At 36.4% G+C, this 23,744-nt stretch overlaps 1 protein-coding gene across 4 annotated transcripts in view; it reads right to left on the bottom strand.

Annotated features, from left to right (window-relative positions):
• bpgm (2,3-bisphosphoglycerate mutase) overlaps positions 1-22,515 on the bottom strand; it is a 172,760-nt gene extending 150,245 nt beyond the window's left edge. For 2 of the 4 annotated variants that reach the window (XR_005635610.1, XM_039769424.1), the window contains exons 1-3: positions 22,167-22,515; positions 6,323-6,382; positions 4,798-5,449 (exon numbers count right to left, since the gene is read on the bottom strand). Coding sequence is in view for 3 of the 4 variants with exons in the window: in XM_039769424.1 (XP_039625358.1) it covers positions 4,798-5,398 (601 nt within the window). In the remaining variant the exon portion in view is untranslated. Of the gene's footprint in view, positions 1-4,797; positions 5,450-6,322; positions 6,383-11,286; positions 11,370-22,166 lie in introns of all 4 variants that reach the window. The other 2 variants (XM_039769422.1, XM_039769421.1) reach the window with 2 other exon arrangements.
• Positions 22,516-23,744: the final 1,229 nt, after the last annotated feature.

Here is a 23,744-nt window from a genome sequence, read left to right on the forward strand (position 1 = left end):
GATGTATCAGAGACTACTATCAGAAGACCTGCTTCATGAACAGAAATACAGAAGCCACACTGCAAGATGTAAACCACTAGTTACAGTAGCTACAAAAACATAATGGCCATAAACAGTTTGCAAAAAAGTACTTAAAACAAAAAGGTCTTGTGGAAAGATGAAACAAAGATTAACCTGTACCAGAGTGATAGCAAGTGAACTGCCCAAGATCGAAAGCATACCACCTCATCTGTTAAACATGGTGATGAGAGTGTTGTTGCTTGGGCATGTATGGCTGCTACAGGTAATGGCATACTTATCTTTATTGATGATGTCACAACGAACAACAGTTGCACAATGAATTCTGAAATATATTGAAACATCTCATCTGCACAAATTCCAGTAAAAGCCTTCAAACTCATTAGAAGCCGCTTCATCCTACAACAAGATAATGATCCCAAACATACTGCTAAGGCAACATAGGGGTTTTTCCAAGCTAAAAAATGGAAAATGCTTGAATGACCAACCCAGTCACCTGATTTAAATCCAATTGAGCATAAATTCCATATGCTGAATAGAAAACGTAAGAAGACAAGCCCCTTAACAAGCTGAAGATAGAGAGCATCACCAGAGAAAATACTCAGAGAACCGGAGTATGCAAGCAGTCATTACATGCCAGGGATGTAATGTACTAAATGTACAACAATGTACTAAATATGACTGCTATAACAGACCTACCATTGCGGTGTCCCAAACATTATAGTGCCCTGAAAACAATGTAGAAAAAGTACTCAGTTCTATATGGTATGACCAAAACGTCTGCTAATTACATTAAAGTTTGCAATGTGCAATTTAATCAAATCTGAATTGTTTGATTTGTACATTTATACAGTGGAGCAGAGGGCTAAAATCAAGGAAAAAAATGTCTTTGTCCCAAATATTATGGAGGGCTCTGTAGGTATTTTTACTTCACTGTTGCAATACTGACAAAGAGCACAGAATACATAGATAACACATTATCCTTCCACATAAACCTTTTAAAAATGAAACAGAGTTTCAGCATTAATTTATGGATGCAGACATAGCCCGGTGTTCAAACTCACAGAATAATTTATTCTGCTCCCAAATATTTACACCTGTGCAAAGATAAACAGCTGAAAGGCAAACTCTGCAGCTGCAAAAGCAATGTTTCTTTTTCACAAGCCATTTACCAAGATTTACTGTTGGAGGCATACATTTTAGAAGTAGGCAGAAGTACAGTATCTAGAAACAGGCAGAAGTACAGTATCTAAAATACTATAAAGGGACTCTGATTTGGGGCCATTCAACCTAAGGAGACATTAATGATTGATCATATGTGCACAATATCTATATTTTCAGAGAGTGCGCCCAGTGTTCCTTATTGGATATATGTAATAAACAAAAAATGTAGAAAAGATTTTTCAAACCGATGGGCACTGAATGCCTCAATTATATGCACAAAAAAATGTAACTAATAACTGTGTATGCACTTTTTGTTTTACAAACAGCAGGTTTGTTTGGATGGATGCCGAAGACCTTACCACACCAGCTTTTATGATTTTATGTTATTTATCTTTGCTGAAAAGTTTAGGCTTAGTAAGGTTGTGAGGGGATATCCTTGCAAAGCCCTCTTCATCCAAGTGCATAGATATTCTACAAGACTAAGGCTCAGGTCTGACTACGTTATTTGAGGACATTGACATACCTCTTTAAGGCACTATTCGGTTGAGCTGGCAGTGATGGCGTAAATGTCAATTTCTACTTATCTTCAGCTTTCTGAAAGAGTTCAGGACTTTCCAAACAGAGGCAGCAATTGATTTTGCAATGTTACATTAAATGATCTTCAATTTTCTCATGCTATATTACTAGGAAATAAAATCTAAGAGCAGAAGGGTGTTCCTGTGGGGGTTTCTGGCAAGTTGTGCATGTATATCAAATCAAAGAATTGGGGAAGAAGTCCTCTTTAAGATTGGGGCTGAACATCAGAACTCATTAATGTAACTGATTTGACAATAACTTTTTTTTTAACAATCATTATGACATTATGATATGAAGTCCAAAGCTATCCTGGCCTACGGTGGCAGGGATTTCCAAAACACTAATGTAACTTGCGGAATCAGCAATCGTTTTTAAAAATTTCAATAACATAGTACAAACAAACTTTTGAGATATGCCCAAAACATTTTTGAGAATATTTTTACTGTTCTGTATGTGCTGTTAAAGCTTTTGTTGTATCAAAAAGAAAGAAAAATCCAGCTCCAGAAGCATTCTAATAAAATGTACCGACAGAGTAACATCAAAACAGCACAAAGCAAAAATACTTTGAGGTATCAGCTTTATGATTGGAACCCAACCCTAATTTTTCTTGTAGGTTACAATAATGTGTAAAAAGATAAAAAGATAATAGATTTCTGTGTTTAAATAACTCTTGTGAATTCAAAGCGCATCAGCCGAGCTAGTCTGGGAGTCTTAGGTATTACATGTCAAGAGATATTTAACATTAACACTTTGGGGTTGTTTCCATATACAGTGGAACCTCGGTTTACGAACGTCTTGGAACACATACAAATCGGTTTATGACCAAAAAGTTCAAACTTTTGCATCTGTTCACGACCACACACTTGGTATACAAACAAGCCAGTTTCCTTTTCGGTTTGTGCACGCTGATGATTTCCGCATGTGTTCAGTTTCTCCCTGTGCAGCAAGCAAGCGACACACACACACACACACGTTGCTCAACCACACACTAGGACCAATTTAGGATCACCAATTCATCTAACCTGCAAGTCTTTGGACTGTGGGAGGAAACCAATGTAGACACAGGGACAACATGCAAACTCCACACCAGGAGGACCTGTGATCCGAACCCTGGTCTCCTTAATGCAAAGCAGCAGCGCTACTACTATGCCACTATTCCACCCCATATATTGGAATATGGAACATGCTAACTGTCATGTTTTACAAGTTATGTGAAATATGATTTTTTTATTTTGAATCAATAAGTGCATATAAAAGACTGGACTTTATTACTTATCTTCCATAATTTATGCTTAACATTATTGCTAATAATGTCCACCACAATCCAAAACCATTTTTAAAAGTAACTTCAAATTAGTACTTCAAATGCTGTATACTGTTACTCCATTTAACACAATATGCTAAGAGTACTGCGATTAAAAACATTTATGTCTGAAATACAAGACTTATGATAAGCTGTTCACTCCTGGTTTTTGTAAAAAGGCAAAACAGCAGCTTAATTTATTAATCACTAAACATGCATGCAACTTATCTCTTTTGTGCACATGATTGCCAAACTATATGACGTTGGTTAAGTAAACGGTTTTCTGTATTGAAAAAAAGATAAAGCAATGGTGTCTGATTATGTGACCAAGCATTTAGCAGAAACAGACCAAGTTATTTAAATATTTAAAGAAACAAGGCAGCTTGGTACCTGTTCTGTGCCAAACTCTACAACAGATTAAAACATAGAAAAAAAAATCAACTTTATATTGAAACTTATTAGTTTTTAATATTTATTAACAAAATATTCTGCATTGCCCGATTCTGGTCATTCAGCTTTATACCATGAAAAGAATAAAAAATTCATATATAATTTTATTGGTGTTTCCATGCATGTAATGTACACATGTACTTCATTTCTGAAACTGTTGCAGAATCACAAGAGTACACCGTCATCTCCATTTAAGGGATGACTATTAGTAAGTAGGGCAGCACGTTGGCATAGTGCCGCCTCACAGTAAGGAGACCTGGGATTGCTTCCTGGGTTCTCCCCGTGTCTACGTGGGTTTCTTCCTGGTGTTCTAGTTTTCTCCCATAGTCCAAAGACACGCAGGTTATTTGCATTGGCGATCCTAAATTGTCTCTAGTGCGTGTGTGTGTGTGTGTGTCCTATGGTGTTCCTGCCTTGCGCCCTGTGCTGGCTGGGATTGGCTCCAGCAGAAACCTCCTCCTACCCGTGACCCTGTGTTAGGATATAGCGGGTTGGAAAATGGATGGATATTAGTAAGTAAAATAGCTGATTGAGATGATATTTCATAAAAAACAGTGGTTCTATAACAGTTTTATCTTCATTTGGCAATAATAAGGTAGTATTGATCACTTAACATAAATTTAGAAATATGCTGTGAAACTTAACTTGTAATTACAATGAATACTACCAAACTATATGGGCCAATGTAATTACTCAAAATAGGATCATAGTTCTAATCTTTACGTCCAATGGAAAGACTAAGACACCTTCCAAGAAGTCAAATCTTTCCTGCAAGAGAGAAGGCAGGCAACTGAACACAGTTTTAAGGTGGATTGCATTAGTAGTGGTCATGGACAAGCAGATCTAAATAGTTTCACTTTAATTTAAAATTACTGTTAGCTCTACTGGGAAGAATTTTCCTACTGCTTTCTAGCAATTGTTGTGACTTGCTATACAGTCTTTCCTGCAATTCTTATATCCTGTGCTAATTAATATATGGTATTTATAAACACAGTTGATGATGCAAGCACACATTCTTTGTATATTCATTTTTTTTTATTTTGTCTAACACTACAAAACCCTTGTACTACTAGATGAACCATTTGCTAGTCTGACTAAGTTACTTTGGTCCAGTTACCATCAATCATCTACTGGGTACACTGGTATCACAAGAATAGTACTTACTTTTTTTTAATGCATTTTTTTTCTGGGGTAAAGGAATATTATTTAGTACACCAAACCAATAAGCAGTGTATTTCCATCTATGGATTTTAATTTCTCAGATTAAAAATACTATATCACCATACCTTCCAGGTGCTTTAGTAGAGCTCTGCTGCTGTTTCCATGTGCAGAAATGAGTACTCTCCTGCCTTCCTTAATCTTTGGTACAATGATGTCTTCCCAGTATGGTAAAAGCCTTTCAAGTACTTCTTTCAAGCTCTCTGTTCGGGGTAGTTCATCCTTTGCGATATCACAGGTGTTATACCTACGATCATTGTATATTTCAAAAAAGTAGGGATGTGACTCATCAATTGGTGGAGGCATGACACCATAGCTTCGTCTCCAGATCTTTACCTGCTCTTCTCCATGGTTCAAAGCCATTTCTGCCCTATTAAGACCAATCAGAGCTCCATAGTGACGTTCATTTAGCCTCCAGGATTTCTCAATTGGAACCCATTCCTGTCCCATTGCCTCCAACACAAGCCAGGCTGTCTGAATAGAGCGACTTAGGATAGAGGTGAATACTATGTCAAATTCATATCCCAGTTCTTTTAATAATTTACCACAATCCAGAGCCTCTTTAACACCATCACTGCTCAACTTTTGATCCACCCAGCTGCAAAATCTATTTTCTTTGTTCCAGGCTCCCTCGCCATGTCGCAGGAGAACAAGTGCATACTTGGACATAATGAGACCAATGGTCAGTTCAGCACATCGGAATTCCTGAAGGCACTGTTTCTGTTTAAAAAGACAGAATGACACAAATGTTTCTAACAACTTAACAGCATGACCTACACAAATCTTTTGCAACCCTCACAGCAATGACTAAAATAGTATGGTGTAATTCAATGCTAAATGCAGGCTCGTTCTAAAAGTTTAGCTGAGACAGCCAGTGCAGCTGAGGTTAAGTTCAAATATCTATTTACTTATAAATCCTATATACACAGTGGACAGCGAGAGAGAAAAAAAAAACAGAATACACCAAGTTTACTTTGACCAATGGCATAATTGACTTAATTCTTGCTTAGTTTATGTATTCATTTACCAAATTTCACTATAATTAGTTATACTATGACCTTCCCTAAAATGTATTACCCTTCAGTATTTTTTAAAATAAAGAACTTATTTCAAACATTTATGAGGAGTTTAATAAAACGGTACATGTTCCTCAAGAATATTTTGACACCTTATCTTGCAGTTCAAAATTCAACTATATAGTAGTAGTAGTAGCATTGCCATGTGTACGAAGTACAGTGAAATTCTTACTTGCCTGTCAGATGAAAACGGAATACATTGAAACTCACTGGTGCCATAATAAACAAAACTGTATTAAAACACATGAGGGATGTATGTGAGAAAAACAGTGGTTTTCTTTAACCTCTCCAACAAAACTGTCTTGACTTATGGCTAAGAGAGGACATTCATCATGTGAAAAAAATTATCAAAAGAATCAAGCCCAGTCTCACCAACTGCTTTAGCTTCTGCCAACACCACTGAGAAAGCTGCAAAAATCTCAAGCTTCGATAAAATAGTTAATTTGACCACATGTTGATATTAAAAGAGTCTTCAATTGTTAGCTAAATGCAACTGTCATAATGTTACATTACTTACCTTTTAATGGGGTTTTAGAAGGCAAATATCTTCAGAAATCCAAATCAGTTTTCAACACACCTGAAAGCAAAGAAGAATATAAATCTTTGATACTCTGTCCTCTGGTATTAGGTCAGAATTGTCCTATATTAAGTCTGCAATTCTGTAGAGTTTCCATTGTTCCAAATCATCCTTAAACTTGTTTTTTAAAGTTTTTGTTAACATCAGAATCGATAAATGTAGGGATCTATAAAAACAGTAATGTGAAGATAGTCTGAATGGGGCAGATACCGAATTCACCTTAACAAGACAATTTGCCTTTCAGAATTTGTACCTAATAATTCACAATGAAGTGGAGACTCTTCTTCAAAAGCTAGGGGAACACACACCTCAAAAGTGATGCAGCAAAATGGCAATCAAGAAATACCACATGTGCCCGCTGTTCCTCTGTAAATTCTGCTTAATTAAAATATTGGACTTCAATGCACAATTGTACTATTGCTGTGGTTTTTGTCCAGTTATCAATGGCTAGAGATACATGATCAGTCTGACTGACACCACCTATTACTATTAGACATGTTGACAATATATAGCAATTGATGGTGAGCTACCGGTTTCATACGTGCAATATGTTCTTCCATTAATTTATCACTAGCAAGCTCCAAAAAGATGCCTCCAACACACTCATTGTAATATCTCCACATTAGTGGTGACTTTGTGTTTCTTGCCAAGTTAGTGACCAGAGGAGTATCGAACAACTATGACTGTTTGGATATTACTGCACCAGGCCTCACACTATGGTAACTCAATGAAAGTGTAGTTCTTATGAAGACAGCAGCACCTCATCTTGTACAATTCAATGATGGTAACTTTTTACTGCAGATGAACTACTGCAGGTAGCTAAGCAATCTGAAAATCTGCAGATTTTATTTTGCGGTCTTCCCCAGGCATCTAACCACATCATTGGATTTTGTCACTTATAATTTTACAAATACATCTTACCTGTGATGTAAAACTGCATATCTTTCTAAATTACTGTAGTTAGCTTGAGTAACTGCTGCACAATGTCAGACAATAAGAATTATTTACTCTTACCGCGTTTCCCCGAAAATAAGCCCTAGCATGATTTTTCAGGATGCTCGTAATATAAGCCTTACTCCGAAAATAAGCTCTAGTTACGATCCTGCGCTAATGTCTTTGAATGAGCGATAAACGCCTACCACTACTGTATTTACACAGATGAACAGGAAATATTTTGACCCCTAACAAGATGAGTGCAAAATGAAAGAGCTGTCGAGTACAAGAAAGTAACTGTAGAGGAGTCCCAGGGGAAAAATCTTACTGCTTTCTGCAAAGAGAAGTTGGATATCCAAATTCACTACGAGCAGGCTACATGGGCAAGAGGTGCTCATTTAAAGAAAGCTCTATTGCTAGACATGAGAGATTGGGGCCAATTGTTTTAAAGGAAATCGAGTTGCAAGAAATTCATAATGGAATTCGGGGTTTGGAGAGTTACGATGATGTTCCAGAAGATGATGACATGACTATATTTGAATAAATGTAGAATTTTGCTCAAGAATACTAGGAGGTTGTGCCCCTAGCTCGCTTCACTCGTTCACCCCACAGGGCGCACTGTGCGCCACTTTAATCACAAAATACACATTTTCACCGTGTCCTTTATTTTTTTCCTCAGTGGCTCAAATACAGCGCTATACATTATGTTGCTGTTGTTAAATTGCACACAAACAAAAAAAAAACGGCACAAAAGATGGTACAGTGGTGTGAAAAACTATTTGCCCCCTTCCTGATTTCTTATTCTTTTGCATGTTTGTCACACAAAATGTTTCTGATCATCAAACACATTTAACCATTAGTCAAATAAAACACAAGTAAACACAAAATGCAGTTTTTAAATGATTGTTTTTATTATTTAGGGAGAAAAAAATCCAAACCTACATGGCCCTGTGTGAAAAAGTAATTGCCCCTTGTTAAAACATAACCTAACTGTGGTGTATAACACCGGAGTTCAATTTCAGTAGCCACCCCCAGGCCTGATTACTGCCATACCTGTTTCAATCAAGAAATCACTTAAATAGGAGCTGCCTGCCACAGAGAAGTAGACCAAAAGCACCTCAAAAGCTAGACATCATGCCAAGATTCAACGAAATTCAGGAACAAATGAGAACAGAAGTAATTGAGATCTATCAGTCTGGTAAAGTTTATAAAGCCATTTCTAAAGCTTTGGGACTCCAACGAACCACAGTGAGAGCCATTATCCACAAATGGCAAAAACATGGAACAGTGGTGAACCTTCCCAGGAGTAGCCGGCCGACCAAAATTACCCAAGAGCGCAGAGACGACTCATCCGAGAGGTCACAAAACACCCCAGGACAACGTCTAAAGAACTGCAGGCCTCACTTGCCTCAATTAAGGTCAGTGTTCATTACTCCACCATAAGAAAGAGACTGGGCAAAAACGGCCTGCATGGCAGATTTCCAAGACACAAACCACTGTTAAGCAAAAAGAACATTAGGCCTTGTCTCAATTTTGCTAAGAAGCATCTCAATGATTGCCAAGACTTTTGGGAAAATACCTTGTGGACTGATGAGACAAAAGTTGAACTTTTTGGAAGGCAAATGTCCCGTTACATCTGGCGTAAAAGGAACACAGCATTTCAGAAAAAGAACATCATACCAACAGTAAAATATGGTGGTGGTAGTGTGATGGTCTGGGGTTATTTTGCTGCTTCAGGACCTGGAAGACTTGCTGTGATAGATGGAACCATGAATTCTACTATCTACCAAAAAATCCTGAAGGAGAATGTCCGGCCATCTGTTCGTCAACTCAAGCTGAAGCGATCTTGGGTGCTGCAACAGGACAATGACCCAAAACACACCAGCAAATCCACCTCTGAAACAAAATGAAGACTTTGGAGTGGCCTAGTCAAAGTCCTGACCTGAATCCAATTGAGATGCTATGGCATGACTTTAGAAAGGCGGTTCATGCTAGAAAACCCTCAAATAAAGCTGAATTACAACAATTCTGCAAAGATGAGTAGGCCAAAATTCCTCCAGAGCGCTGTAAAAGACTCATTGCAAGTTATCGCAAACGCTTGACTGCAGTTATTGCTGCTAAGGGTGGCCCAACCAGTTATTAGGTTCAGGGGCAATTACTTTTCACACAGGGCCATGTAGGTTTGGATTTTTTCTCCCTAAATAATAAAAACCATCATTTAAAAACTGCATTTTGTGTTTACTTGTGTTATATTTGACTAATGGTTAAATGTGTTTGATGATCAGAAACATTTTGTGTGACAAACATGCAAAAGAATAAGAAATCAGGAAGGGGGCAATAGTTTTTCACACCACTGTATGTGAGACTTTTAAAATGTATTGTGTCATTACGATCGGGAATATGCGACGCTTGAATATAAAAGCACCACGAATGCATCTGTATGTCGGCATTTTGCTCCACCGCATCGAAGCATTCATCCCATAGGATCTGCATAGAGGCTTTCTGTCACATGTAGATAGTAAACAGAGACACTGACGTCACGTTCTGACTTTTAGCACACTGCGTCCCCCCCGACTTATTGCTGGTACTGCAACTCGTGCATGCGTCGCACTAATTTCTGAGGACCTGCTCAGAGGACGTGTGAAATGAACGCTGGGAACGCGTGGCAGCCATGATGCGGGCGCATATACATTCTGAGCGTGAAGTATAAATCAACCCTTACTGCCGTCAATCATTTAAAAGCCTATGCAGCAGCTGTCCTTTTGTCTCACTGCCTTGTCTTGCGGGTCGTTAAAGTGTCTCCGAGAAAATTTTTTTTTTTTTTTTTAATAGAGAGAAATGTAGATTTTTGTTCATTGGAGGAAAAATTTATAAAAGACCCGGTCTTACTTTCGGGGAAACACAGTACTAACTTTAATTTAAACTGGCCTGTCTACAGTAAGGGATTCAAATTTTTGTGTCAGTCTTTCATGCAAAGTTAAGGATGTGACTGGTTTACTTCTTTACCATAAACAGGAGATCTGTTGCCGATGACAGTACAATGAATTAAGGATGCTAATTCACATTGAGAAAGCCAGTGGGTTAAAGTTGTAAGCCAACTGGTTGTCTGTAAAATAAGAATAAAAATCAACCAGTTCCAATTCTAGACTTGTTCTTTCGGCTGCTTCCGTTAGGGGTCGCCACAGCGGGTCATCTTCTTCCTTCAATATTCAATAACCATTATGCTTCTTGATAAAAACTTAAGACTTTCTGTATTCAATAAAATGATTGTCCCTCCAGAAAAAAATCTCAGACTTTGAGACCTTTATTGTAAGGATGTGAATAAAATGTTTAAACATTTAGCCAATTTGAAGATGAAAAACATTTAGAAAATTACAAAAATGTCCTAGCCCTAGCTCTTCCCCCATCACAAGGAACTTCACAGAGAAAACAATTATAAACAATATAATCTCCTTGCCATGCTGCATATGATTAAGCACACTGAAATTAAGTATTATAAATAGCAAAGCAACCTCTGTCAGACCAGGTAAAATGAATTGCAGAATCTTTCCCTGTCAGTCTGATGAAGTGAAGGAGAGAACTTGTGAATAAAGTTAGTGTTCCTATGCTGGCATCGTTTGTAATGCAGGCATTAAAGTAACTTTGAGGTAACATGCAAATAAGGCAGAATGAAAGCTTGAGATAGTGCACACACTAAGAAAAGAAGTGTCAGAACTTTATTAATTGCACAACACATAACAAGTGAATGCATAATACATATTTGAAATTGGAAAGCCCAGTGTCTAAGCATCAACCAAGTACATAATAATAAAACATTAAATAACTATCGTAGCCTTCCTGTGCAATGTATAAATACACAAACACATTAAATATTAAACATGCAAATATTTGCATGCTGTGAAATTTGGAATTAACTTCAGAATTCTGTGTAAATGTGTACACATTTCAGATTATGTATAGTAAACATTTACCAAAGGTCTTAGATGTTTTGGATTCATCACATTAAGAGTCAAAGTCAGCTTTCATTTGCAAACATAAGCAGCTCGCTCAGCACCTGAAAACCAAATTATTTATTTATTTAATTTATAAGACCAGATAGTTGCAAATCTACAATTCTAGCTATGTAGTGTGCAACTGCAAGCAATTTATGTACAGAAAAAGGAGAGAATAAAATATAGGCTGAAAAGACAATAAATACTGCATATACTAAAAGACTTTAAAACATTGCATAAAACGGCTTCATAAAGAAAAGTTGTTTACACCATTCCAGATACTCTTTTTTTACTGTAACATAACTACATTACTGTCTCTAATGTATGACACAGATGGACATTTAACACCAAGTAAGAAAGGGGATTTCAAGACAGCTTGAATGAATAACATATGCAGACATGGCAATAGTAATAATTCCACCTATCACATTTCTTTACATATGACTAATATAATACAACAACTGTACATTTGTTTTGCACACTATCCAGGGTTAGGTACTAACAAATGAAAAGCAAACATAAACCAAAGAATTTGGAGCTTGTGAAGAAAGAGGTCAAATTAAACTCTTACCTGTAATTAAAAAACAGATCTGAAATGAAAGTGAGCAAACTTATAGACCTCTCAATAATAAAAGCAAACATTACTAACACATTTAATTCAATCTTGCCATATTCCACATTTTGTATTATAGTAACTATATTAAAAAAAAATAAAAGGAATGAACACATACTATACAAAAATATCTATCATATCATATATCTTTTAAAAGACCATGATGTTGTAGAATTTTGATTGGCAATATTCACTCATTCTACTGCACACTTTTTTGCAGGCCAAATTTTAACAAGAAAATGGGCACATACACTAACTAATCAGATGTGTGGAGTCCCTGTCCTTTGAGGCGTGGTCAACAACTTTAATGATATCCCTAAAAAATAGTGTATTGTTACTACTTTCTACAACCCTAGGTAAAAGAAACCCTTAAAGCATCCTTCAAAACCACTTCATCAGATGCATTTGCTTGTTACCGAGGCCATCCCTCTGTGCATCTAGTCCATGTATTTGTGCAGTAAGACCTTGGCCTCTTCCTGAATTTGTTTAAAGTGGACATGCCTGCCTTGCTGTCAGGACAGGAAATGTATTTTTCATTAAAGTATGGAATTAGTTTGTTTACTTTGGTAGATATACAAATGGAAGTTTTCAGGGAGGCCTTGGGTTAACTAGTGTTTTGTTTTGTTTGAATGTGAAGTTAAGAAATTATTCATAGCTGAATAGCAGTGAAGATCTGTGGTAACATCCATTTCCAAAAAAACCTGCTTTATGCCAAGCAGAATTGTTGGGGAGCTGGCTCCTATACCAGCAATCACAGGGCACAAGGCAGGAATAATCCCTGGAGAGAGTGCCACTTCATCACAGGGTGAACGAACAAACACACACACACACACACAGCACAGCCAATTTAGCACTGTCAATCCTTCTAATCTGCTTGTCTTTGAACTATCTAAGGAAACCGGAGAACCCAGGGAACAACTATGCGAACACAGGGAGAACATGCAAACATCACACAGGGAGGACCCGAGATGCAAATCCTGGTCTCTCCTTACTGTTGTTAGGAAGCATCCTGTAGTAACACAAGGTCCAATATTTTAACATGCATTGATATTTGTCACTAAACATGATGAACAGCTTGAAAGATAAAATTTTAAAATTTCAATGTTTTACTTTTACTCAGCACAATGTAGGAAAAGATGATAAATTCACTGGCAAACCTGGCACGTCTATTGTAATGGATTGGACAAACAGTATGTATACATACATAATTTTTATAGACAGACACAGAGACATTGAGCACACAACCAAGTCTGCAGCCGATTTCAAAATGTTCCCCACATCAACCATGCAGAGAGTCTTTGAACTCGCAGTTATACCAGGAGCAGACAAGCAATCCCTGCCTGCATTAACCATGCAGCTCAGATATATATATATATATATATATAGTATATACAGGACACAGACAAGCAATCCCTGCCTGCATATATACAGAGTTCACATACAGTTGATACATGTCACATATATATACATCACATATATATACATACATATATACATATACATATATATATACATATATACACACATATATACATACATATATATACATATACATATATATATATATACATATACATATATATATATATATATACATATATACATATACATATACATATATATATATATATACATATATATATATATATATATACATATACATATATATATACACACATATACATATATATACACATATACATATATATATATATATATATATATATATATATATATATATATATATATATACATATACATATATATATATATATATATATACACATATATATATATATATATATATATATATATATATATATGCATACACACATATATTCCATACAGAGTATATACTTTCTACATGCAGGCATCAATCATCTATGAGACCATACTGTTCTTGTGAACATTTGTAACTTAATTTCCTATGCAAACTGGAACTTGCACGGAATACATCCATTAACGGAAATATTGGCAAAAGTACATAATGCTTTATTACCTGTTTCACAGAAAATAATTTCATGCTTATTCATAAAATGGAAAAAATTCAACTGAAATGAATCATGCTTGGGCGGCATGGTGGCGCAGTGGTAGCACTTCTGCCTCGCAGTAAGGAGACCTGGGTTCGCTTCCCAGGTCCTCCCTGCGTGGAGTTTGCATGTTCTCCCAGTGTCTGCATGGGTTTCCTCTGGGTGCTCTGGTTTCCTCCCACAGTCCAAAGACATGCAGGTTAGGTGCATTGGCGATCCTAAATTGTCCTTGGTGTGTAGGTGTGTGCCCTGTGGTGGGCTGGCACCCTGCCCGGGATTTGCTTGTGCCCTGTGCTGGCTGGAACACCCTGTGTTAGGATATAGCAGGTTGGACAATGACCGACTGAATCATGCCTATGTACAGTACAGTATGTTGACTTAAGGCTTAGACATCCTACAGTTTTAGATAATGACAAAGTATCCAATACAGTTGTAAATGGTATTTTTTTTTTAATACACACACAGTTAGAATTTAACAACACAGCATTTCATTTCAGAATCACACCAATTCCAGCTTTCCTCTTTTCATAAACTTTAGCACTGCTAATACATTAGAAAATGTTAATAAAAATTGTTTTGCCAACCACATGCTTTGCAAAGCATTCAAGTGCCTGGATATCTCAGCGGCATATCCCTTTACTTTTCTGTTTGTCTCTCTGACCTGGATAATGGCTTACAATCTCGAAGGCTATATGCAAGCCACAACAATGTTCTCTCAATCTCTCTGGTGTAGTAAGCATCTATGTACAAAATGCATGAGCACAAGTCTATTAAAGCCTCAAAACTCTTGTACCATACCCATTTACATTATTTATCATTGGCTGGAATGTTGTCTACATTAACAGCTAATCAAACATCAACAGCCCATTACTGTTTCCTACATTTGGTGTTTTAACATTACTCACTTCAACCACTTCTAGCTTGCTATTTTTCCCATCCCAAAGCTGCTGTATCTTGTTATCCGTTTGACTCAAGTATGGTGTGGCTGACTCCCTCTTTAATAAGTCCATCAGTTACATAAGTATGCCATCAAATAACCTCATCGGGTTAATCTTTAAACATGTTTACCTCCAGTAGCTTTATGCAAAGCAGCAATTTTTACAATACATTTAGTGTATATAGTACATACTATATTAGTTTAAGCAAAGCTATATACAGTATCTTTAACGTTTCCAGCATGAAAATAACTTGACACAAACACACATGTATCACTTTACCTGCCTGTTCTCCAAATGGAAAAATAAATGAAATGTAACCAACTGTATCTCAAATGCAAGTAAAGGTTTTGTCAAATAATAAATAAATAAAACACACATATATAGTAGAGTCTCAATTAAACATTCCCCTACTTAGCATTTTTCCATATATTTGTTGATCATAACAAAAAAGCTCTTGTCTGAAGAACTGCTAGTCTTTTAAGGCTACGTTCAAACCACAGCTCAAAGCAACACTACTGCATCCTGTCTGATATTTGTTTGATTTATTACAGTTAATTCTGTGAGTGATCCAAATCTGTACAAGCTCATATCTAATAACTATCCTGAATGTTTCCCATATGCACAAAAGGAATAAGAAAAACTGACATAGTGCAACTTAGACAAGATGCTGGTTGCTGCACTAGTCCACATCATTTCAGTACCAAACTTCTATAATTTAGTCAGCTCATGATGGAAAAAAAGAGAAACAATAGCAGTTACTTTGGGCGCAGTTGTTACAACTTTTTCTGTACCTACAAACCTCTGGACAAGGCAGGAACCAGGACTGCTGGGAGAAAGATGTTGAGGTTTTGTCTGCAAATTAAGTCAATATAAAAGCAGGGTAAATTCTTTCTAAAACATTGTGAATAAGGTCATGTTTTTGCTCATCACACTTTTTAAAAATTTCAGATGGTTTCACATGAATGAAACTGGAATGAAGCGGAAGTATGAACTTAGACTTATTTTATTTAAAAAAATCAAATGCAAGGTTTCAGGTTCTCATGGTTTAACAATTGAATCACAGTTGTAAATGCAACCTTCTAGGAACAATCCCAGACATAGTTTTATACATGAGACAAAACAATCAGCTTAAAGTATCATTACTGATTTTAAAATGGAAACAGCTAATATTGATCAGGACTGATACATGATTTAACACACTTTACCAGTTACTATGGATGAACTCCATCAAAGCTGGGAACTTGGTAAAAGCTCAGATATCGCAGAGTTTATGTTTTATATCCAAATTTCAAATGAATGCATCTACTTTTACCTTACTATTTTCTATTGTGCTGTATTGTAATCTTTGTGTTGATTATAAAATGTGCAATAAAAAAAGAAAAAAGACAGAATCCTTTAAGATCTATGACAATAAGTCAAAATGTTCCTGTAATGGGCTCATTAAAACCTTCACAAATACCATCTTCTTTTCAACACACACTTGTTTCAATTTTACATGTTTTCTCTTCAGGAAAACATGTTTTAATCAAAATAGCAAGGCACATATGCGCTTCACTGATGAAACCACAATTGCAGGCAATAAATAAAAATTAATAAATAATCAGTTTCCAAAATATAAGAAATCCAAATAAAGTGAAAATCATGTGCAAATACACTCAATATAACCATCACAATTTTTTTTTTATTTATGACAAGACCTGTTCACATCAGACTACTCAAATCTGAACTGTTCTACCAGCCACACTTATGAGATCTTAAAAACACACCATAAACTTTAATACTTTTCCATCAAATTATAACTTCAGACATGATTTTATGTGCAACTGCATAAAAGTGAGTCCGTCTCCAATTTGCTCAGAGAACAGGCTTAATTGAGGCAAGGACTCAAAGTATTATGCTGAAATGCTGGCCCATTTTGGCTTCTAAATATTTCAGACGTTTTGAACACTAGCCAGTAATAATGCTACACCCTGAACACCCTGCTCTATCTCATCACACAGATGCACAATAACACCAGTCACTGCATTAAGCTGAATTTACAATCATAATCTAGAACCATTCGTTAACTTAATAAAGTTTTGCTTAAAGTATTATTCTACCGATAAAGTCAATTTGCAGATGGGTAATGTGTGAACTACTGCCAAGAAGGCGTGTACATAACATTGTTCTGCTTGTATCTAAAGACCCAATGTGTGTTGAAGAAACATCCAACACCACTACACCTGCACCTTAAGCCTGAAATGTTAACACCCTGGAGAATGGGTCCATTGACTTACTGGGTTTTCACCATATAGCAAACCTCACAACTAGGAATGGGTGATACCACTATTTTTGAAATTGATAAAAGTATTTGATGTGTCAGAATTTCCGATACTAATACTGAGTATTTTCTGAAGAACACAGAAATTTTTGTTTTCAAATGATGGTATTGTTTTAGAATGGCTAATATTAATTGGTCAGTCTGTATTTAAATTAAATAATAAAGACAGCAATGTCACCATAACAAATTTATTACAAATACATAATAGAATAAATCTGTCATGTCATTTTGTAACCCACTTAATCCAGACCAAGGTCGTCATGGAGCCAGAGCATATCCCAGCTAACAAAGGGCGCAAGACTGGAACAAACCCTGGACAGGGTGCCCATCCATGACAGGGTGAAGACACATAAACACACACCAAACACATGATATGGCTGATTTAGCATCACCAATTCACCTAAACCGCAAATCTTTGGACTGTAGCAGGAAACTGATAGACACGGTGAGAGCATGCAATCTCCAGCAAAAGGGGACTCAAGTTGCAAACCTTGGTCTCCTTAATAATAATAATTCATTACATTTATATAGCGCTTTTTTTTTTATCAGTTACTCAAAGCGCCTTAATACAAGGCAGCAGCACTACCACTGCATATAAATGTAATAAATATAATATAAAACTTTTATGGTTTCATAAAGATTTGGTTATTTGTTTAACACATGTAAAACAGGCAATCAACTTCACAAAAGTACTAAAACTGATCCCCTTAGAACAGGGGCTCTCAACGTCGGTCCTGGGGACCCCCTGTCGCTGTAGGTTTTTGTTCCAACCAGCTTCTGTTTTTAATTGAACTCCTGGGCTAATTAAGTGAACTGATATTTCCCAAGTTCTGTGTTTAAGGAACAATATATTAATTAGAAAACATTAAAAAAATTAATGTACCAAGCAGTTATATAGGAATAATGTATTTTTTTTTCCTTTTTAATAATATTTTCATCTTGATTTTCATTGGTCTCACTCTAAAGTAGCTGCAGCCTTTAATTATTCAGTGTTGTTTGCCTGAGTGTCTGCTCTGCTCGTTTTAAGTTGTCATTATTAAGATACAATGAAGGGGGGAAAAACTGCAGAGAAACGGCAAAGTATAATGAAATCAACAAAAGAGTTAAGCATTTAAATCTATAGCAAAACCAGAAATATTTATAAATGTTTTATAAATGTAAAAATCATGCTGCTATGCTTTTCTGAATGTCGAAGAAAAAAAACAAAAAAACAGCTAATTAAATGAGATCAGTGCTATCAGGTGTTGTCACTGATTAGGAATCTGGTTGGAACAAAAACCTGCAGCCACAGGGGGGTCCCCAGGACCGACGTTGAGAACCTCTGCCTTAGAACATAAAAAAAATCCCCATATTTGCATTTCAATTATATTGTGCCCTTCTAGTTTATCTAAAAAGATCTTGTCATATTAGCTTTTCTTTTGGTTAAGTTTAAAATTTATATTTAGAGAAAGTAACATTGAAATTTTTACACTTAATCCTATTTTGCCTCTGCAGGTGAAAAGCAGGAACGATCGATCCCTGGACAGCCCATCACTGCACATATATATATCCAATTTACCATTGCCAATCCACCAAACCTGCTTGTTTTGGGACTATAGGAGGAGACAGGAGCACAATAGAATTTAAAAAATACAAAATTAAGAAGGAAAATCATATTTTATTACACTTAATGTTGTTACTAATGCAATTACAATACTTTTAAATCCACTAAAGTTGCAAAACATTTCATATTTTTTATTAACATTTACTCAGGCACTTATTATTTGGAAAGACAAACTAGCTTCAGTAAAAGTTTTCATCTTCAAATTAGGCACAGCTATTAAGTATTTTGCATAGTGTTAAGACTATTTAACATTCTAGTATTGGTTATATTGTCCACTGCATTTAATTAAGAAAAAAAAAAAACAAAACACGTTCAGAATCTGTGACAAAATGCTCCGACATTTATGCTTTACACAATTATGTCTCCTCCATTATGTGAACAACTAGCTTTACATTTCATATGTATTACAGAGAGGTAAACTGCAAAATGTTAAACTCAACTAAAAAGTTTTCAGTAAACCCCAGTCTACATAACCCTGCTAGTAGCAGAGTTACCTGGATAATGTCTCATACCTCTTTGAACTCTCTTGCACCGTCCCTAATCTGGCACTGGTTGCAGCTAAATCACCATGCCCCAGATTTGCATTCTTTTGATGTTTTTCTCATATCTTTCTGCTGGTCCACATGTGGGCTTTTCAAATGTTTAAATAGGATGCTTATTTTGCCACTGTACTACTTCGTTCTCACAAATATTGCATCGGGTGGCTGTATTCTTTTCCACCTGTGAAACGCAGCAGTATAGAACATTATGCATTCAGTCAGCCATTGTCGTACAGTCAGCACTTATACAAGGTGCGTAGTTTTATTGCATTCTTGTGTCATTCTTGCTCATTTCAATACGTGAGAGCATAAAGTGCGTTAGTAATTTCTATATCTTTGCAAGAACCTTACTACCGGATCTTACAGAAAAAAAATAAATATTTTTAGTGGTACTCAATACCATCAAAGTATTGATTACTATAGTATTGATGTGCCCATCCCTACTCACAATAGTATGTAAAAGTGGGGAAAATTAGAGCAGTGGTCTAGCTCTGCAGCATTCAGTGTTGGTGTATATACTTTAACCAACTGGAAACACGCCAGCTTACTTTCCTGTGACAGGAATTAACTGGTTTGGTTGTTGGTTATGTCATAAGAAGGTACTAAAATGCCATTTTTCCACTAACCACAGAATAAGGACAATAACTTGGTTTTATGTGCTTTTCCATTACAAACAAGAACATTAAAGAATACCTTATAATGCAGTTATTATTTATATATATCGAATAAACAAAATTCAATAAAAGATATATGTTTGGGCTTTTAACTTGAATAATTCTGTTGATATGAACCATCTGTGTCCATGATTTTGGCTTCTTGTGAGGGTGGCTAACTGTGACCATGCTCCAGAAACTTTAGTCTTTAACTGGTGGGGCATCCTAGTTCTTTCAGCTTTGGAAAATAAAGCTCTTTGGCTTTTCCTACAGTTTGATTTGTTCTGCTTAGTTGGCACATTCCTCTCATTATTCAAGTTTTGAGCTTCCAAAATGATGGGCCGGCACCTCCATCTAAACTCATTTCAAATAAGCCATTCATTTGACATCAATATTAAAGCTTTGTCACTTTTGCATTGTAATCTGTAAAAACTCCATTAGTTTTACCCTCCAGCAACAACTACTGTCTGAAACAAGGAAGAGGGTAATGTATACGTTGCATTGTTACATCAGTGTGGCTATGATTATGCAAAATCAGTACATGACCAGGTGATTTTAAATAATGAGCTTGTGAAATGAACCTTTACTATGTCACTACTGCAATAAATCTGGAAGAGCGAACTGTGTTTTAAATATCATGCAGACTAGCAACGTTGTTTTTAGTGAAAATTCAAAATCAATGACTCATTTTGCGGTAGGCTGACCAGATATTCATTGACCCAAAACGGCACACACCTCAGTTGTCAAACTAGCGCACCCGACATAGGTCAGCTTCGTCGAGCGGGTTTGCGAGGACGACCCACTTTTGAGTTGTGTGCCTTGTAAAAAAGTATTTTAAATCAATGAGAGAGAAGGGGGTCCCCATTCAGGTTTCGCAATGCATAAAAACGGGAACGTCCTAGAAAAAACGTGACTTCGAGTTACCCTGTTTTGTATACGATTTAACAGATTTTATTACATATTAATTTTAATAATATGCAAAAGTCTTATCCTGCATGTTAAATTATTAAGGCGGACTACTTTTGCCCAGACAAATAATTTTTTCTACAATTTCCTGGCTGGTCCCTTTCCACCACAAGTCTTTGCTATGATCAGGTGGCATCTTCACCTGTAAAGTCGCAAAAAAGTCAAATCCGCCTTCGTAAATGACAGTAACCGACAAGTGAATATGAACACAATAATCTACTCAATACATTATAAATCCTAAATAATGTTAATCCAATAATGCTCGCAAAACATTTCCAGCTATAAACAATATGACAAATGTGAAATTGAATTTCATACTAATTATGTACGTATATCGAGAAGTATACCTGGAGAATGCAAGGATTGCAAAAACTGTCCAAAAAGTTAGCAGAACGATATCTCGTGAAAACAGCGTTACATTAAAATGGGGTGTGTATTTGTGTGCAAAAACCGGTGTCATCCTACATTTAAGGCAACGCATGTCGGAGCGTTTATCAGTCGAGCGCATATGCGGCTGCATGACTGATAAAAGCCGACTGATAAACACTAACGAGAATACGAGCCGATATCTAATGTTTTCTAACTACATCATAAATAAACAACATGGCCTTAATTTCGAAAACCGACTTTTAAAGTATTAACTGCTGCTAATGTTGTCTCGAAATCAGACACATGAGCAGAAAGGCCCAAAATGAACCTTCTTCGTAAAATCTGCTTTGAAAGCGCGCGAATCAAAAGTTTAAACGCGCTTTTAGGAAAAAGAAACTGGTTTGTGGTGACGCTGTTTTCAAGGACATGTGGGGGACTGCAGACGGTTGAGCCCGCAGAAGGAAGGAAGCAAGCAAGCAAGCGACCCCGAGAGCGATCACTGTCGCCTTGGCGCTGGCGGGTGGTGTATATGTAGCACTGCACAAACTGACACTGCGCATAACTCGGTCGATTGTCTTAATTTGCACCACACGCAGGGAAAAAAAAGATGATAGAATACACGCCAACATTATATTAGAGAGCAAATTAACAACAGCAGATTTTAATTTGTACAGCGCGCCCCTTATGGTTTGTTAATGGCAGTTCGTCGCATCGTCCTCCCTAACGGCCCACGCACTGGCAAAGGCAGCTAACTATAAAATGTCGAAGGGGTAAAAACTGAGGTCTGTCATGTCACCGCATTTATAATATCATTTGTAAAATGCTTACCTCCGCTTGATTCTGGCAGGTGTCGTTTTCGGGTATTTTATTTTGGTTCCAGGAAGACCTTAAGCAGCAGGAATCCCCTCCCCCGACCCCGGCTCCGTATGCCGGCCGATTGACTAGCCAATCGCCAGCTATGTTCAGCGAGTGAAAGCGGAACTTCAAAAGCGGCGCCGACAATCAGGTATCCACCGATAACGAGCTGTCAGCGACTTTGGTCGATCACATTTATTTATATGTCGCTCAAAACCATCTTGTAGTTAGCACTCGGGCCTGTCACTCTGATTGGCTGCGAATAATTCCAATGTACTATACTGTATATAAATTATAAGCAGGTTCGACTGGAGCTTAACAGTTCAGTAATTAGAAACCTGTCGTGAAAACATGCGCAACCATTGAAGAATCAACCACCGGGTGTTGTTGATTTACAGGGCAGAGCACACAGAAATTCCAGAACACAATGTACTTTAAACAACTAATACATTAATAAATCCTGAACCCATAACATGTAAAACGCCTTGCATATCATCTTTAAAATGTCATCCTTAAAAGAGGACGCACTTAAAACCATCACTTTACAAATTCGCATAATCGAGTTACAGGGTTGCGCTGGACTGCAGCGCAATGCAGGATCCAACCCATTAAAAAGTCCTGAAGTGTACATATGCAGATTGGTGTATTCTTTCATGTATCTTCGTTAATTTTAATGATGTGTTATTTCAGACATCGAGGGTTTCATAGCTGAGGAGCTAAAATGTGCACCTGATTAAAAATGCCAGGGAAGTCACGGACTTCAAGTGTACTGTGGGCTTTGTAGTCATCTGCTCTTAATTACTCATTTGAAAATACCTAAAACAAATCAACACTACTGTAATATTAGACTTTAAGAATGTAAAAGAAAACAACAGTAATATTAGACTAAAGGAAATAAAAATAGTCATTTCTCTACTCTGTGGGTTTTCATTTTTAGGGTTATTGTATTTATCAACAAATTTGTCAGGGCAGATATTACTGAATAATTGGGATACTGTAATACATAATTCTATGTGCTCTGCTGAAGCAGCTATTATACAAAGTGTTAATACCACCTCAAGGTGCTTTGCAATTCACATACAGAAAAAATGTGGAAATAATCGTACAGATGGTAAATAACTAGGTCTGGACCACACAACAAATTGCTGGTAGAGACAGCAAAAACCTTGGTATTTAAAACACACATTAGATTCTAAAATATTTGTTTTCATTTGCAAACATCTTTCAAAGTCACAGTTTTTTTAGATAATGAATCACAGACTGATCTTTTTTTGGACAAATGCTGCTGTTTCTCTGTATTTGTTAATGTAACAGGTTTTTATTATTTTAATAACAATTCTTGAATACATTTGACATCCTGATACAATTGAAACATATAAAGTCTTTATTGTAACGAATGAGTCAAAGTCATACAAACAAGTTTTGGTTTAATCCTTTGGTAAAAAATGTTGCTGTTTGTGTAGACAAACATTAGAATTCAGTACAATAAAAAAGATTTATCCTCTTACTGTTGTGGCTCATTAATAACAGTGATGACGCCATAGACGTGTA

Source organism: Polypterus senegalus, chromosome 11 (genome assembly GCF_016835505.1).
Source record: "Polypterus senegalus isolate Bchr_013 chromosome 11, ASM1683550v1, whole genome shotgun sequence".
In the NCBI taxonomy this organism is placed as follows: domain Eukaryota; kingdom Metazoa; phylum Chordata; class Cladistia; order Polypteriformes; family Polypteridae; genus Polypterus; species Polypterus senegalus.